General features: G+C 43.4%; 1 protein-coding gene across 2 annotated transcripts in view; it reads left to right on the top strand.

Moving 5' to 3' along the window:
* Positions 1-18,189, top strand: part of LOC119968851 (vesicle transport protein SFT2B-like) — a 54,663-nt gene that overhangs the window by 18,885 nt on the left and 17,589 nt on the right. For both annotated transcript variants that reach the window (XM_038801734.1, XM_038801733.1), the window contains exons 2-4: positions 4,757-4,843; positions 8,025-8,110; positions 10,000-10,081. In XM_038801734.1, the coding sequence (XP_038657662.1) occupies positions 4,757-4,843; positions 8,025-8,110; positions 10,000-10,081 (255 nt within the window). The remainder of the gene's footprint in view (positions 1-4,756; positions 4,844-8,024; positions 8,111-9,999; positions 10,082-18,189) is intronic.

The following is an 18,189-nucleotide window of genomic DNA, read 5'->3' as shown; positions in this document are numbered from 1 at the left end:
AGTTTGAGGAGAATATTTCAGCGCTGGCATATTGCATTGATGAATGTTTTTACCGAAATTTAACAATGCTGAAACACTGCATAACAGATACTCATTTTCACGTGGTCTTTCACACCAGTAAGGAAATATCTATTGCTAATACTTACAATAGTGCATAATTGATTTAATGCATTTGACGTACATGCTGTGGAACAGGAAACAATGTAATTGAATACTCTGGTTAATCATTGATTCAGTGAAATTAGTTCTCCTGAGCAAGAAAACTAGCGAACTGTGTGAGGAAAGACTGTGCTTTTGTTTGCCTAAATCAATAAGTTCAGTGATTTGTTCTTTCATAAAAACTGCCCTTGCAGTTTTCTACCTTTTGTATTGTCTTCATGGTTGAAAATATAATACAGTATCTTAGCATGTAATGCTTCGGAGGTGTTTAAATCTGAACGGTGAGTTTTGAGAGACGTAGGGATAGGGTTTTAAAATTGGAAGTAACTAGTCCTTCAAACATGTTCCAAAACTTAAACAAAGAGGTGACAAATAATAAGGGACCAAGAAATCGAAGCAGAGAATTAGAAGAGGTGACCGGAAGCAAGATTGGAGCAAGGGGTTGCAGAGAGGATGGCTGGTTGGAGTTAGAATATCAGACTGGGGTCTTAGTGTCAGCATGTCTTGGTCTTTTTTGTGTTTTTTCAAGCCGTTGTGCAGAGTTAGTGATCTCAGCAAGCACTGGTTGTAGTTCGGTTCTGTTGAAAGATGTAAAAGCTATGAAACTTGGCACTGAACCACGAGAGATGGGTTTGACCAATGTTTCATTTCGTTCTTGGAATGTGTGTTGTTGGCTAGGTCAGTATTTATTGACCTTGCACAGGCTGCCTACTTGAACCATTGCCGTCCATGTGATGTAGGTCGCCCATAGTGCTGTTCAGCGTTCCAGGATTCTGACCTAATGACAGTAAAGGAATAAAGAACAATACAGCACAGGAGCAGGCCCTTTGGCCCTCCAAGGCTGTGCCAATTACATGTCCTATCTAGACCAACCACCTGTATCCTTCTATACCCCGTCTATTCATGTGCCTATCCAGATAAGTCTTAAAGGTCGCTAACATATCTGCCCCAACCACCTCACTTGGCAGTGCATTCCAGGCCACCACCACCACCCTCTGTGTAAAAAAAAAGCTTCCCCCGCGCATCTCCACTGAACCTTTCCCTCCCTCACCTTGAACTTGTGCCCCCTTGTAATTGTCATTTCTGCCCTGGGAAAAAGCCTCCAACTGTTCACCCTATCTATACCCCTAATAATTTTGTAAACTTCTATCAGGTCGCCCCTCAGCCTCCGTCTCTCTAGCGAGAACAATCCCAGTTTATTCAATCTCTGTTCATAGCCAATACCCTCCATACCAGGCAACATCCTGGTAAACCTTTTCTGTACTCTTTCCAAAGCCTCCACGTCCTTCTGGTAGTGCGGTGACCAGAATTGGACACGGTATTCCAAATGTGCCCTAACCAGCGTTCTATATAATTGTAACATAATTTTCAAGCTTTTATATTCAATACCTCGTCCTATGAAGGCAAGCATGCCACATACTTTCTTTACCACTATTTCCACCTGTGCTGCCACTTTTAAGAATCTGTGGTCCTGCACACCCAGATCTCTCTGTGTCTCTATGCTCCTGATGGTTCTGCCATTTATTTTATAGTTCCCACCTGAATTGGATCTACCAAAATGCATCACCTCGCATTTGTCCGGGTTAAATTCCATCTCCCATATCTCTGCCCAATTTTGCTGCCTATCTATATCCTGTTGTATTCTCTGTGACAATCTTCATCACTGTCTGCAGCTCCTGCAATCTTAGTATCATCCGCAAACTTGCTAATGAGACCCACTACGTTTTCTTCCAAGTCATTTATGTATATTACAAAGAGCAGAAGTCCCAGAACTGATCCCTGCGCAACACCACTAGTTACAGACCTCCATTCGGAAAAACATCCTTCCACTGCTACCCTCTGTCTTCTATGGCCAAGCCAGTTCTGGATCCATCCAGCTTGTTCACCCCTGACCCCATGTGATCTAATCTTTTGCACCAGCCTGCCATGAGGGACCTTATCAAATGCTTTACTAAAGTCCAAGTAGACAACTTTCACAGCCTTTCCCTTGTCAATCATTTTTGTCACCTCAAAAAATTCAATCAAATTAGTGAGACATGACCTCCCGTGTACAAAACCATGCTGTCTGTTGCTAATAGGCAGTGATAAGTTCCAAGCCAGTATGGTGTGTGACTTGGAGATGAACTGGCAAGTGGTGATGTTCCCTTGTGTCTGCTACCCTTGTCCGTCTAGGTGGCAGGTTTGAGTGGTGTTGTGTGAGGGGTCTTGTTGAGTTGCTACATTGCATCTTCTAGATAGTATGCATTGCTGCCATTGTGGACTGGTGCTGGAGTGAGTGAATGTTTACGGTGATCGATAGGGTGATGGTCAAGCAGGCTATTTTGTCTTGGATGTTGCTGAGATCGAGTGTTGATGGCGCTGATTCATCCAGGCAAGTGGAGAGTATTCCAACTCACTCCTGACCTTGGGCCTTGTCAGTTTTTGGGAGCCAGAAGGCGAGTTAATTGCTGCAAATTCCACACCTCTGAATGTGATGGCAGCTAGCAGAGATTTTGACTGATGCAAACAGTGATAAAGTTATTCTGAAGCCAAGAGATGATGTCAGTGACAGCAGCAAAAAAAATACCTTTGGCACATTTTCCAAAATAATTGTTAACTATTAACATGATTTAGCTATGAAAGGACAAGGACTAGAGGGTAATGGCCTAAACAAAAGCCCAAATGCTATGCATGCCGGGATGCTGTGGGGGACATATCAGAAGCACTAGCTATAATTTTACGAACAAGTATTGAGTATGGAAATTAAGGAAACACAAGTTTACTTTTACATAAAAAAGACCTTTTGGCGCAATCAATCAGTATTGATGCTTGCCTTTGATGTGAGCAAATAATAATAATCTTTATTGTCACAAGTAGGCTTACATTGCAATGAAGTTACTGTGAAAAGTCCCTATTTGCCACGTTTCGGTGCCTGTTCGGGTACACAGAGGGAGAATTTAGAATGTCCAAATTACCTAACAGCACGTCTTTCGGGACTTGTGGGAGGAAACTGGAGTACCTGGAGGAAACCCACGCAGACATGGGGAGAATGTGCAGGCTCCATACAGACAATGACCCAGTCGGGAATTGAACCTAGGACCCTGGCGCTGTGAAGCCACAATGTTAACCAATGTGCTACTGTGCTGCCCGTCAAATCGTATTTACCTAGTTAATTCCTTTTCTCAACTTTGCCTTTTCCATCATCCACCTATGCAATTTCATTTTGAATGTTGACATAGTTTCAACCTCAACCAATAATCCCAGAAAAATCCTATTCCATGCTGAACTCTGATGTGTTCAGCTACTTCGGAGGCTTGTACATTTGCTTGTAAAACTAATGCTTCAAGGACAGGGCCTACCACCTCAGGGAAACTGTGGATGAGCAATAATTGTCAGCCTTGCCATCTGGAGAAAGTTATATTTTTTAATTCAATCAGACAAATTTTACGATGTTAATTGTTTGACATGTCATCAGATTAAAGCAATCTTGTGGCCATTTAACCTCAAGTTGTATTGCTTATAATGTAGCTTTATTTTTATTGTTGAAAAAAGAGAAGCTTTGAAGCTTTTCTTCTTGCGCTCATTTGGATACTTTGCAATATACCAGTTTAGGTGGAAAACAATTGAGCCTGATTGGTCAAGGCATTTGTGCTGAGGAATGAGTCAGCAAATGACTGTCACTCTTATTGTTAGCTGAAATAGGCCAAGTGTGTATATCGCACACACTCATGGGCCTACGGCAGTCAATTTTGTCCCTAAAAAGTGCCCAGATTACCCTGGAAGGACAAGGTATCTCAAAAGATTTGCAGCAGCAACATGAGTGGTATTTGTCAAGTGAAAAAGATGTTCACACAAATGAGTATGGTGGTAGATAAATTTCAGTGTCAGTGTGATGCTAGATATGTTAGCTGTACGTCTCAAAGACTGGAGGATCGTATCAAATAGCATGCCCCAGCTGCAGTTCACAACAGTCAAGGTACAGACCATACCCAACCAGCCCATGCTTCCAAAACTCAAAACAGTGTCCAACTTTTGATGTGATTCTGTGATCGGACAACATTTGCTAAATAATTGTCAGTGTTCTAAGAATTACGCTGACAACCTATTTAAGATCGTCAATCGGACTTGCAGTGTGGTGGATTGTGTGTACTGAAAGCTACGCATATTAATACACAGGGCCGTTTTCTTTGCAGACAAAAAGAACATGTTCACATATTGCGCCTGTTTCTGTTAAACAAAATATGTTACAGCTATTTGGTGACTCATTCCTCGGGGTAATTTCTTGACCAATCAGGGTCAAGCTGTCTGATTTTAAATTTCTAACAATGCTTGACCGTTAACTGTTAGTCACCATCAATGGGTGCTTTTTTATTGGCAAACCAATCGGCATTTTCTGATACAGTAAAAATATTGGTATTCTTGCGAAGTGTTCTGGTCAGTGCAAGACAAAAAGCTTCAATATGTATTTTTTTCAGGAATACTCAAGTTCTGTACTACCAAACGGCTACTAACTTTTTCACTAGAATGTGAAAAAACCACAGCAATATCCAGGACGACCAGAAATTGTTGTAAAATCTTCCTTGCTCAATTTTCACAAGCTGTGCTTTTTCCCTTGCAGGTACTTGAGGGAACCTCCTTAGGATGGGGAACCAGAGTGAAAGGTTTTCTTGCTTGCTTTGTCGCAGGAATTATTTGCTCCCTATTGGTAAGTTGATTTGAAAATACCGTGTAGTTTGGAAAAAGTTAAATGAAATGCCACAATATAATTTCACTGAAGCCTCCCATCCTCAAAGTATTGCGAGGCATGGTCATAACATTTGGTTTGCAAAAGGCTATTTTCATCCTCATGATTATCTGTAGCTATATTTGCAGTAAATGGGAACAAGAGTGTTGTACATTCTTCAGAAAAATGAATTTTCCGGTCTGTTCTTCATGAGGGCAGTGGAAGGAACTTCCTTTGAGAGTCAAGGTTATTATCAAAGAAACTGTCCTGTGCTCAAGTTTATCCCTGTCTCGTCTTGATGCCTCTTTTTTAAAATATAAATTTAGAGTTTCCAATTAAGGGCAAATGTAGCATGGCTAATCCACCTATCCTGCACATCTTTGGATTGTAGGGGCGAAACTCACGCAAACACGGGTAGAATGTGCAAACTCCACACGGACAGTGACCCAGAGCCGGGATCGAACTTGGGACCTCGGTACCGTGAGGCAACAGTGTTAATCACTGCGCCACCGTGCTGCCTATTTCTTGGATGCTTCTTAATAGCAGAAATGTTAGCTTGTGGTTGGCCTGTAGCTTTCTTGTTCACTGATCTCTACTTTTTACTCTGGTTTCTGTTCAGTTCTGTACCCTTGTTGCTGATTAGGTTTCCTTTGACTCCATGCAAAACATTGCATGTGGAAAAACTCGATTCGAATGAGAAATAGCCAGTTGGGATTTTGTTTTAACAAATGATTTTGGAATACAAATTATTCGGTCACGACATTAACTGAAAACATAGAGATGTCACTGGACTGTTGAATAAAAGTATATTTTCATTTAGATTGTACAGAACCATCAAAATCTCAGGTGTTTTTATTCTCTGGGAGATGTAAAGTGAAGTGTAATGATATATCCAATACATAACTTTATATTTTTGAGGATATGGAAGAGGAGGGACTAAGTGGAGGTGAGGAAGGAGAACTTAAGGAGAGGAAGATTTGAAAATCTGGTTGAATCTGAGGTTAAGGCTTAGAGGAGAACCAGAGATGCTAAATGTCTTTGAGCACAGTGAAATAAGTTGGAGCCAGAAGCTGGGAACCATTTTGACACAGCAGCAGAAACATAGATTTTTGCGTACAGAGTAAGTGACAGCTAAGAATCCTTTAGAAAATTGTAACTTCTGAGGGGAAACTGTACAATTGGAAGCAAATTTAATCTGATCAAAATTGAGGATGGTCTCTGCCCTTCCCAGTATAGGATAAGGTGGGGCAGCACGGTAGCACAAGTGGATAGCACTGTGGCTTCACAGCGCCAGGGTCCCAGGTTCGATTCCCTGCTGGGTCACTCTCTGTGCGGAGTCGGCACGTTCTCCCCGGGTCTATGGGTTCCCTCCGGGTGCTCCGGTTTCCTCCCACAGTCCAAAGACATGCAGGATTCGCCATGATAAATTGCCCTTAGTGACCAAAAAGGTTAGGAGGGGTTATTGGGTTACGGGGATAGGGTGGAAGCGAGGGCTTAAGTGGGTCGGTGCAGACTCAATGGGCCGAATGGCTGCCTCCTGCACTGTATGTTCTATGTACTATGTAATGTGAATGAAAGAAAGTTGCAAAGATTTGGAAAAATTACAAAAATCTAGTTTTTAATCATTACTAGGTATTTTCCTGAATTTTCTCCCTCACATTTACAATGTCTCCAGTTCAGTTATTGGCCAGTTATTTTAAAGGCATGTTTGATTGCTCTTGAATTCATTCAAAAAATGATGAATTATAGTTGCGAAAGGTCTGTATGGTTTAAGTCAGACATATATGTTTCGCTATGTCACTCACAAGCTTGAAACATATAATGATTTGGTCTGCTTATTAAATTAATTTGACAACTTTTGAAAAGGCGTGCAATTGGAATTTGAAAAATGGGTGGAACCAAAAACATTTCCTCATATTTTTTAGTTTCTTCAGAGGATACTACTGCATCAAATATGCTCTGACACCAAATAAAAATTGTTTGTGTAAACAAAACCTTAAGAATAGGCATCTTCCACGAAGTTATCTTTTGGATCAACCTGTTCCAGTTATAATTTTGGATGAGTTGAAAATTCACATAATCATGCAGTTCTTTTTGTAACTAAAAACAGTTATTAAAAACTACAAATAACTAACTTGCTTAATTTGATGAGGTGGGAATGTTGCAAATTCCCATTGAAATCCTGAGCTCCAGCAGTTATGGTTTCCTATTTGTCCTCTCTGCTGCCTTTAGTAGTCACTGTTCTATTTTTTTTTAATGGCTCTGTCTCCTCTGCGACATTGTGCACTGTTGCTGTCCTCCCCTGTCCTAATTGTAGGTATAGCTCCAATGTTTCCTCCAGCAGTAAAATCTAGTATTTCCCATGTTTTCAGCCTTGATGTATTTTTTTTCATACCATCTTTCAGAAAAAGCATCTAATAAATACTGTGTCAGCTTTCAATGTAAGCCAACAATACTTGACTTTGTCTTTCTACCATTATCATTGACTGCAGCCTTGTTGCTATGTTACGCATCCATGTAGTTGACAATGGATGAAGCTAAAATTTTATAGCTCAAATTTTACAAAACAGAAATTCTTGCTATCACCTGACTCTCAACAGCATCTAGGTTCTTCCTCCATCATCTGTTGAACTCTGAGCTGGCCTATGTTTTGTAGAACCAGTTTAGATAATTCTCTCATGCTCAGAATAAAAGATCACTCCTGTGAGCAAACATTTTCTCCCTACAAACTAGAATACTATGTTATACGTACAATGACCAATTCAGTTTGCTTACAGGTTGACAAGAAATAAACACCATTATTAGTGCCTTGAGATCTCTGGAAGATTGAAAGAACATGCGTTGTTAGAGCTGTGGGGTTTAGGCTATAAACTGCTGTTAGGTTTATTATGTTTCATGGTGGGCGTGGCAAGGTCAGCATGTATTTTTCATCATTTGTTGCAACTGCAGTCAACTTCTGCAGTCTGTGTGGTGCAGGTGCTTCTGCAGTGCTGTTGGGTAAGGAATCAGACTCACACGCATTCTCCGTCCTCAACCGCACCTCAAGTTTAGAAAAAAATAGAACTCAAATTATTTTGTCATGTTCTAAATTTACACACAAAATTGTGTACATAGTTTGTGATAATTCATGAATGTTATGTTTACAAATGTAATTCTTTCTCAGGGGGTCTGTTTTCTCTGGATTCCAAAAAGAGGATTAATACTTTTCGCTGTCTTTTATAGCATTGGAAACATATCATCCATTGGTAGGTAAGTAAGTATGAAATTGTAAATAATGAATCCGTATTCAACTACAGTGAAACCAGAACAGACTTGCAGCCTTTAAACCTTTTGTTGAGTTTTTAAAATGGCTGCTCGAGGCTTATGGTTCCCAAACTTTACATGTAAAGATTATAATTACTTCAAAATAAGCCAAGATCTGAGCTTCAATATATTAACTTCAACTTTTAAACACTGAACATTAACTTTGTTCTTCACCTTTTGATTGTGATGTTTAGGATGAGCAAATTTTAAAATTGTTAGTGCATTGAAGCATTGGGAAGAAATATTTTTTGTTTTTGCTTTTAAGTGTTTATGTGCTTTAAATTTAAATAAAGATGCCAGTGCTATACTTTTCACACTCAAGGATAGTGTACTTTGTGTACATTACATGCAGTGTACTGTGGCAAGGCACAGAATACAGCTCCCTTTTACTATGCCCCAACCATGTGCCTTAACCATGGCTGCTTGAGAGCTACCCTACTCCATCAGTGTGATTTATTTCCTCAGTCCCCACATTGGCCATTTTAAGTAAAACAGCTGAAATTGAGGGGGTGAGTATTCAAATTCACTTGGTCTGGATTTAAAATGGGTCCATTGAAACAGATTCTACCAAGAAATTCTTGGTCCTGATGATTAAACTGGATTTGCATTGCTTCATATGCAAAGTAAAAACACCAACAGGAATTTAGAAGCTTCCAACTCATGGGAGTGTTGACCAGCGCAAGTCCTTTGCAAAGAAGCTTGAGATTTTTCAACAGGCATCTCTCACCCACCAGACCTTTAATGAAGCAGAAATTCCAGTGGCATGTCTTCTTGATTTGTGTAGTTAAAATGTGTGTTTGCCGGCCCTTAGGTTACAAAGGGCATCACAACTGAACTTGATTTTTTACCTTTTTCATCTTCACGTGCACTCCTAGCATGGAGGTGAGGGTTAGAAGCAGGAACTCTAGCTGATTTGCTCCTGTCTAACCCAGAGATACTGATACCACTTGTAAAATCGTCCTGCCCTGCAATTGTTAAGATCAGCTGACCAAGCAATAAGGATTAGACCTGAATCGTTCCTAAATTGCTTGGCTCAGCTACTTTAAAAAAAAATCTTTATTAGTGTCACAAGTAAGCTTACATTAACACTGCAATGAAGTTACTGTGAAAATCCCCTAGTCATCACATTCCGGCGCCTGTTTGGGTACACAGAGGGAGAATTCAGAATGTCCAATTCACCTAACAAGCACGCCTTTCGGGACTTGTGGGAGGAAACCGAAGCACCCGGAGGAAACCCACGTGCCGATTCCACACAGACAGTGACCCAAGCCGGGAATTGAACCCGGACTCCAGGCACCGTGAAGCAACAGTGCTAACCACTGTGCTATTGTACCGCCCTTATTAACCTGACCCAAAGGGATAGTTTCAAAAAGTAAAATATTTAATAAACATGAAATACAAATGATTTGTAAGAACTTGAGTAGTTTCCTGTACAAAGTAAAAGCTACTTCAGCATTTGTAACCACTTTTGTGTTGTGTAATACTAATTTAAAATGTTGCAGAGAATATTCATTTCTCCCAAGTGTCACCAATTAGTAATAACAGCTTTCATAAAGCTTCACTTTGAATATATTGTATTTCTATGTTAGATAGCCATATTAATGTTTTGGAAACCAAATTCAGATGTTCAAACTGAAAGCACAGTAGAAGTGAAATAGTCTAACATTTTATAGAGTAGGGGAACCGGCAGGTTCTCAATATTCATCTTCCATTTGTTGCATGGATTTATACCAACTTAAGGTTGCCCTGCAGAGCTTTGTCCCTCACAAATTACCTAGTTCCTCTTTTAATTTATAATCTTTTGACATGTTACCCCATCTTGATTTTCACCACAGTACGATGTTCCTGATGGGACCTGTGAAACAAATAAAAAAAATGTTTGAACCAACTCGACTGATTGCTACCATTGTGATGCTTGTAAGTACTTCAATACTGTTTCATTATTTCTCTGCTTGAGCTATTGTGAAATCTCTCTTTTGTACCCAAAACCCCAATGCCCTTCTGCTTAATCTAGTTTTGATTTTTTCTGAATGTGACTTATTTGTGATTTTATTTATTTTGGCAAAAAGGGTGCTTGAATTAAAAAATGAAATGAGGCTAATTATCTGAAAGATGCTCTTCTTGCTGCTACGAAAAGCTCAACAGAAGGTTTCCACGTATATACTGATGACTCTCAGCTTTACCTCAGTACTCCCTTTTTAACCCCTCCACTGTCTCTGAATTGTCAGACTGCGTGTCTGACATCAAGTACCATTGTGCAGAAATTTCCTCCTCCTAAATATTGGGTAGATTGAAGTGCCTGTCTTTGGACCACCCCACAAACTCCACTCTCACACCACTAATTCCATCCTTCTCCCTTGCGAATGTCTGTGATTGATTTGATTTGGTTTGATTTATTGTCACGTATACCGAGTTACAGTGTGAAGTTATGCGTACAGTCCGGACAGATTGTTTCATACATGAGAAAACATAGAACATTCATAATACACAATGTAAATACTTAGGCACCGGCATCGGGTGAAGCATACGGAGTGTAGTACTAATCCGTAGAAAAGATGTGTGAAGATATCAGTTCAGTCCACAAGACGGTCATTCAGGAACCTGGTAACAGCGGGGAAGAAGCTATTTTTGAACCTGTTAGTGTGTGTTCTCAGACTTTTGTATCTCCTGCGCGATGGGAGAGAGAATAACCTGGGTGGGAGGGGTCTTTGATTATGCAGCCTGCTTTCCCAAGGCAGTGGGTGAACAAAGAACAATGCAGCACAAGAAGAGGCCCTTTGGCCCTCCAAGCCTGCGCCGATCACGTGTCCTATCTAGACCAACCGCCTGTATCCTTCTATACCCCGTATGTTCAAGTGCCTATCCAGATAAGTCTTAAAGGTTGCGAACGTATCTGCCTCAACCACCTCACTTGGCAGTGCATTCCAGGCCACCTCTGTGTAAAAAAAGAAACTTCCTCACACATCTCCACTGAACCTTTCCCCCCTCACCTTCAACTTGTGCCCCCTTGTAATTGTCATTTCTGCCCTGGGAAAAAGCCTCCAACTGTCCAACACTATCTATACCCCTCATAGTTTTATAAACTTCTATCAGGTCGCCCCTCAGCTTCCGTCTCTCTCGGGAGAATAATCCCAATTTATTCAATCTCCCCTCATAGCTAATACCCTCCGTACCAGGCAACATCCTTGTAAACCTTTTCTGTACTCTCTCCAAAGACGCCAACGTTCTAGATAATTGTAACATAATTTTCGAGCTTTTATACTCAATACCCCGTCCTATAAAGATCTGTGCTCCTGTACGCTCAGATACCTCTGTGTCTCTATGCTCCTGGTTGTTCTGCCATTTATGCTCCCATCTGAATTGGATCTACCAATGACTCCCACCTAAATTAGATCTACCAAGATGATGTAGATGAAGTGGTGTAGACAAAATCAATGGGTGGGAGGCGGTTTTGAGTGATGGACTGGGCTGAGTCCGCGACTCTCATTCTTGGGCCGAGCAGTTGCCATACCAGGCTGTGATGCAGCCAGATCAGATGCTTTCTATGGTGCATCTGCAAAAATTGTTAAGAGTCAATGTGGACATGCCAAATTTCCTTAGTTTCCTGAGAAAGTATAGGTGCTGTTGTGCTTTCTTAGTTGTAGCGTCGTCTTGAGAGGACCAGGTCAGATTGTTGGTGATGTATGCACCTAGGAATTTGAATCTGTCAACAATCTCCACCTCTGCACCATTAATGCAGACAGGGATGTGTACGATATTTTGCTTCCTGAAGTCAGTGACCAGCTCGTTAGTTTTGCTGACATTGAGGGAGTGATTGTTCATGAGGTGCTCGATAAAATAGAACTGAGTCAGCACGGATTTGTCAAAAGGAGGTCATGTATGACAAATCTGTTACATTTCGTTGAGACGTAACAAGGAAGTTAGACAAAGGAGGATCAGTGGACGTGATTTATTTAGATTTCCAGAAGGCCTTTGACAAGGTGTTGCAGTGGAGACTGTTAAATAAGTTAAGAGCCTATAGTGTTAAGGGTAAGATCCTGGCATGGATAGAGGATTGGCTGACTGGCAGAAAACAGAGAGTAATGATAAAGGGAACTTTTTCAGAGTGGCAGCTGGTGACTAGTGGTTGTCTCAGGGGTCTGTGCTGGGACCACAACTTTTCACAATATACATTAATGATCTGGAATAAGGAACTGAAGGTACTGCTGCTAAGTTTGCAGATGTTACAAAGGTCTGTAGAGGGACAGGTAGTATTGAGGAAGTGGAGGGGCTGCAGAAGGATTTGAATAGGCTATGAGAGTGGGCAATGAAGTGGCAGATGAAATACAATGTGGAAAAGTGTGAGGTTATGCACTTTGCAAGGAGGAATGGAGGCATAGACTTTTCTAAATAGGGAAATGCTTAAGAAATCAGAAGCACAAAGGGACTTGGGGATCCTTGTTCATGATTCTCTTAAGGTTAACGTACAGGTTCAGTCGGCAGTTAGGAAGGCAAATACAATGTTAGCATTCATGATGAGAGGGCTAGAGTACAAGACCAGGGATGTACTTCTGAGGCTGTATAAGTCTCTGGTCAGATCCCATTTGGAGTATTGTGAGCGATTTTGGACCCGTATCTAAGGAAGTATGTGCTGGCCTTGGAAAGAGTCCAGAGGAGGTTCACAAGAATGATCCCTGGAATGAAGAGCTTGTCATATGAGGAACAGTTGAGGACCCTGGGTCTGAACTCGTTGGAGTTTCGAAGGATGAGGGGGGATGTTATTGAAACTTACAGGATACTGTGAGGCCTGGATAGTGTGGATGTGGAGAAGATGTTTCTACTTTAAGAAAAACTAGAACCCGAGGACACAATCTCAGACTAAAGGGATAATCCTTTAAAACAGAGATGAAGAGGAATTTCTGCAGCCAGAGGGTAGTGAACCTGTGGAACTCTTTGCCGCAGAAGGCTGTGGAGGCCAAATCACAGAGTGTCTTTAAGAAAGAGATAGATAGGTTCTTGATTAATAAGGAGATCGGGTTATGGGGAGAAGGCAGGAGAATGGGGATGAGAAAAACATCAGCCATGATTGAATGGCGGAGCAGACTCGATGGGTCAAGTGACCTAATTCTGTTCCTATGCCTTATGGTCTTATCTCCCTCTTGTACTCTGATTCTTCGTTGTTCAAGATCCGACACACTATGGTCGTGTCATCAGCAAACTTGTAGATGGAGTTGGAGCCAAATTTTGCCCCACAAGTCGTGTGTCTATAGGAAGTATAGTAAGAAGTCTTACAACACCAGGTTAAAGTCCAACAGGTTTGTTTCAAACACGAGCTTTCGGAGCACGGCTCCTTCTTCAGGTGAATGGAAAGGCTTGTTCCAGAAATGTTTATATAGACACAGTCAGAGATGCCCCGGAATGCGAGCACCTGCAGGCAATCAAATCATCAAAGATGCAGAGAGAGAGGTAACTCCAGGTTAAAGAGGTGTGAATTGTCCCAAGCCAGTTCAGTCGGTAGGCCTCTGCAAGTCCAGGCTTATAAGAAGTATAGTAGGGGGCTACTTGTCCAGCCTTGCAGTGTCCCAGTATTGAATGAAATGAAAATTGCTTATTGTCACAAGTAGGCTTCAAATGAAGTTACTGTGAAAAGCCCTTAGTCGCCACATTCCGGCGCCTGTTCGGGGAGGCCGTTACGGGAATCGAACCGTGCTGCTGGCTTGCCTTGGTCTGCTTTCAAAGCCAGCAATTTAGCCCAGTGAGCTAAAAAGCCCCTGTTCAGGACTATTGAGGACTATTGTGGAGGAGGTGTTGTTTATTCTTGCTGATTATGAACTATGGGTCAGGAAGTCGAGGATCCAGTTGCAGAGGAAGGAGCCAAATCCTAGGTTTTTAAGTTTTGATACGAGCTTGGCTGGGATTATGGTGTTGACCCAGCTGTTTACAAACTCAGTGTCATACTTGACCCTGAGATGAGCTTTTAATCACATACAATCACTGTCACTAAAACCACCTCTTTCCGACTATGTAACATCATCTGTCTCAGCCCCTGCTTCAGCTCGTCTGCTGCTGAAACACTTGTCCGTGCCTTTGTTACCTGAGAATTGACTATTCTAACAGCCGCCTCGCCAGTCTCCCACATTTTATCCTCAATAAACCTTAGATCATCCTAAACTCTCCTGCCCATGCCCTAATTCGTGCAAATTCTATTCACTCATCACCCCATGTATGCTGCCTGGCACTGTCTCTCAGTTAAACCATTACTTAATTTTAAAATTTTCATAGCTGATTTCAAATCCCTCAATCACTTGGCTCCCCTCACGCCTTGATTCTATATAATCTTCTGTAGCTCCACAGGCCAGCCAAGATATTTGTGCTCCTCTAATTTCACCCTCATGAGACCCCAAATTTTAATCACTCCAATAGTGGCTGTGTCTTCAACTATCTAGTTCCTAGGCTCTTTAATTCCATGCCTAAATCTCTTCACCTCGCAACCTCACCCAACCTACTAGCTCTTTTATGTGGCTGGGTGGCATATTTGTTTGTTTTATAATACTCCTTTGAAGCTTCTTGGGACATTTTGTTACATTAAAGGTGCTACATAAGTACAAATTTCTATTGAAAGATTATCAGTGGGGGAAATCAATTTTCCACTTGCCAATACAGAACAAGTACAACTTGTATGATTTTATGTTACAAAAGCAAAGTACTTCATTTCATAAGTTCTTTTTTTAAAAATTTGTTTTATTAAAACATTTTTCAAACAGAATTTTTACATAACCAATAACAGAAAAATAAAAGGAGAATATTTAACAAAACTAGGTGGCTGTTATCATTATACAAAAAGAGAATATACATTAAATAAACAGCACCCCACCTAAGACCCCCCCAAGAATCTCAGCCTCTTTCGCTTCCTGCACTCCTGGATCCTCTGACACCCCAAAGATCGCTATTCCTGGACTCGGCTTCACCCGCGTGCCCAAAATCCTGGACATAGCCCTCGTAAAGCTCTGCCAGAATTCTTTAAGCGCCGGGCATGCCCAGAACATATGGACATGGTTCGCTGGACTCCCTGAACATCTCGCACATCTGTCCTCCATCCCAAAGAACTTGCTCATTCTCGCCGTCGTCATGTGTGCCCGATGTACCACCTTAAACTGAATTAAGCTGAGCCTGGCATATGAGGAATTTACCCTGCCCAGGGCATCAGCCCACAGGCCCTCATCTAGCTCCACACCCAGCTCCTCCTCCCACTTGCCCTTCAGTTCCTCCACTGGGGCTTCCTCCACCTCCTGCAGTTCTTGGTAGATGTCCGACACCTTCCCCTCTCCTACCCAAATGCCAGACACTACCCTGTCCTGAATCCTACAAGGGGCTAGCAACGGAAATGTCCCCGCCTGTTTTGTGAGAAAGTCGCGGACTTGGAGGTATCTGAAGGCGTTTCCAGGGGGCAGGTTGAATTTCTCCTCCAGTGCCTTCAAGCGAGGGAAAGTCCCATCTATGAACAGATCCCCCATCCTTTTAATGCCTGCCCTGTGCCAGCTTTGAAACCCTCTGTCTGTCTTGCCCGGAATGAATCTATGATTATTCCGTATCGGGGTCCAAACTGAGGCCCCATCTTCCTTCCTGTGCCTTCACCACTGACCCCAGACCAGCAGTGCCGGCGTCACCACCGGGCTTGTGGTGTATCGTGCCGGCGACATTATGCCGCCCAGTAAGCGCCAAACCCCCCCCCCCCCCCCCCCGCCCCAGACTGCGCTCCAAAAACAGTCTTTTAACTCGCGGGGTCTTGTTGGCCCACACAAATCTCGTGATAATCCTGTTCACCGGCTTGAAAAAGGATTTGGGGATGAAGATGGGAAGGCACTGGAAAATGAACAGGAATCTGGGGAGGACCGTCATTTTCACGGTCTGCACCCTTCCCGCCAGGGAAAGAGGGAGCATGTCCCACCTTTTAAAGTTGTCCTTCATCTGCTTTACAAGCCAAGACAGATTGAGCCTGTGTAGGGCATCCCAGTCCCTGGCCACCTGTATACCGAGGTAACGAAAGCTCCTCTCCACCATCTTGAGCGGGAGCTCTCCCAGTCCCTCCTCCTGACCCCTAGCGTGGATTACAAACAGCTCACTTTTCCCATGTTCAACTTGTACCCCAACAAGCTCCCAAAGTCTCTTTGGATCTGCATGACCACCCCCATCCACTCGAGCGGGTCCGAAATATACAATAGCAAATCGTCTGCGTAAAGCGAAACCCGGTGCCCCCCCCCCCCGCCCGCACCAGCCCCCTCCAGTTCCTTGAAGACTTCAGCGCTATGGCCAACGGCTCAATTGCCAGGGCAGATTTAGCACAGAGCTAAGTCGCTGGCTTTGAAAGCAGACCAAGGCAGGCCAGCAGCATGGTTCAATTTCCGTACCAGTCTCCCCGAACAGGCACCGGAATGTGGCGACTAGGGGCTTTTCACATTAACTTCATTTGATGCCTACTTGTGACGATAAGCGATTTTCATTTCATTTCATTTCAAATAGTAGCGGGGATAGGGGGCACCCCTGCCTCGTCCCTTGGTGCAGCCTAAAATACTCCGACCTCTGCCGGTTCGTGGATATACTTGCTACAGGGGCCTGATACAGTAGCTTGACCCACCCTATGAATCCCTCACCAAATCCAAACCTATCGAGCGCTTCCCACAGGTACTCCCATTCCATCTGGTCAAAGGCTTTCTCTGCATCCATTGCAGCCACTACTTCTGCATCTCCTCCTTCTGAGGGCATCATGATAATGTTTAGGAGCCGCCTCACATTTGCGTTCAATTGCCTGCCCTTGACGAAACCCGTCTGATCCTCATCAATCACTCCCGGGACACAGTCCTCTATTCTAGGAGCCAAAATTGTAGCCAGCAGTTTGGCATCCACGTTCAGGAGCGATATCGGCCTGTAAGACCCACATTGAAGCGGATCTTTCTCCCTCTTCAGGATCAGCGAGATAGAAGCCTGCGACATCGTCGGGGAGGTGGGGGAGGATTCCTCTCTCCTTAGCCTCATTAAAGGTTCTTAGCAGGAGTGGGCTCAGCAGCTCCGAGAATTTCTTGTAGAATTCTACAGGGAAGCCGTCCGGACCCGGGGCCTTGCCCGACTGCATACTTGCTAGGCCCTTAACTATCTCCTCCAACTCCATCGGGGCCCCCAGTCCCTCTACCAGGTCCTCGTCCACCCTTGGGAACCTCAATAGGTCCATAAATTGCATCATCCCTTCCCCTCCCACCGGGGGCTCTGACTCGTACAGTTTACAATAAAACTCCTTAAAGACTTTGTTGATCTTCTCTGGGCCCAAGACCGTGTTACCTGCCTTATCCCTAACTCCCCTAGTCTCCCTAGCTGCCTCTCTCCTGTGAAGTTGGTGCGCCAGCATCCTACTTGCTTTCTCCCCATACTCGTAGACTGCCCCGTTCACCTTCCTCAGCTGTGCCTCCGCCTTCCCAGTGGTCAGCTGATCAAACTCCGTCTGCAGTCTCCGGCGCTCCTTTAGCAGCCCCTCCTCGGGAGGTCTCCGCATACCTCCTTGTCTACTCCCGAGTACCTCTCCCACCAGCCTCTCCCTCTCCGCCCTCTCCCTCTTCTCTCTATGGGACCTAATAGAGATTAACTCCCCTCTGGCAACTGCCTTCATAGCCTCCCAGACCGTTGTTACTGTTACCTCCCCTGTATCGTTTGTTGTCACATAGTTTCCGATGCTCCTCCTTATCCGCCCACACATCTCTTCATCCGCTAGCAGTCCCACATCAAGTCTCCAGAGAGGGCGCTGCCCTCCCTCCGCCCCTAGTCGCAAGTCCACCTGGTGCGGGGCATGGTCTGAGACCGCAATGGCCAAATACTCAACCCCTTCCACCCTTGGGATTAACACCCTGCTCAACACAAAAAAGTCAATCCGAGAGTACACTTTGTGAACGTGGGAGAAAAAAGAGAACTCCTTCGCCCTTGGGAGTGCGAATCTCCATGGGTCCACGTACCACCCCCCACTCTGATCCATGAATTCCCTCAGGGCCTTTGCTGCCGCC

Source organism: Scyliorhinus canicula, chromosome 7 (assembly GCF_902713615.1).
Source record: "Scyliorhinus canicula chromosome 7, sScyCan1.1, whole genome shotgun sequence".
Lineage (NCBI taxonomy): Eukaryota > Metazoa > Chordata > Chondrichthyes > Carcharhiniformes > Scyliorhinidae > Scyliorhinus > Scyliorhinus canicula.
Note: the sequence above shows the minus strand (reverse complement) of the source record. Positions and strands in the feature narration are given on the sequence as shown.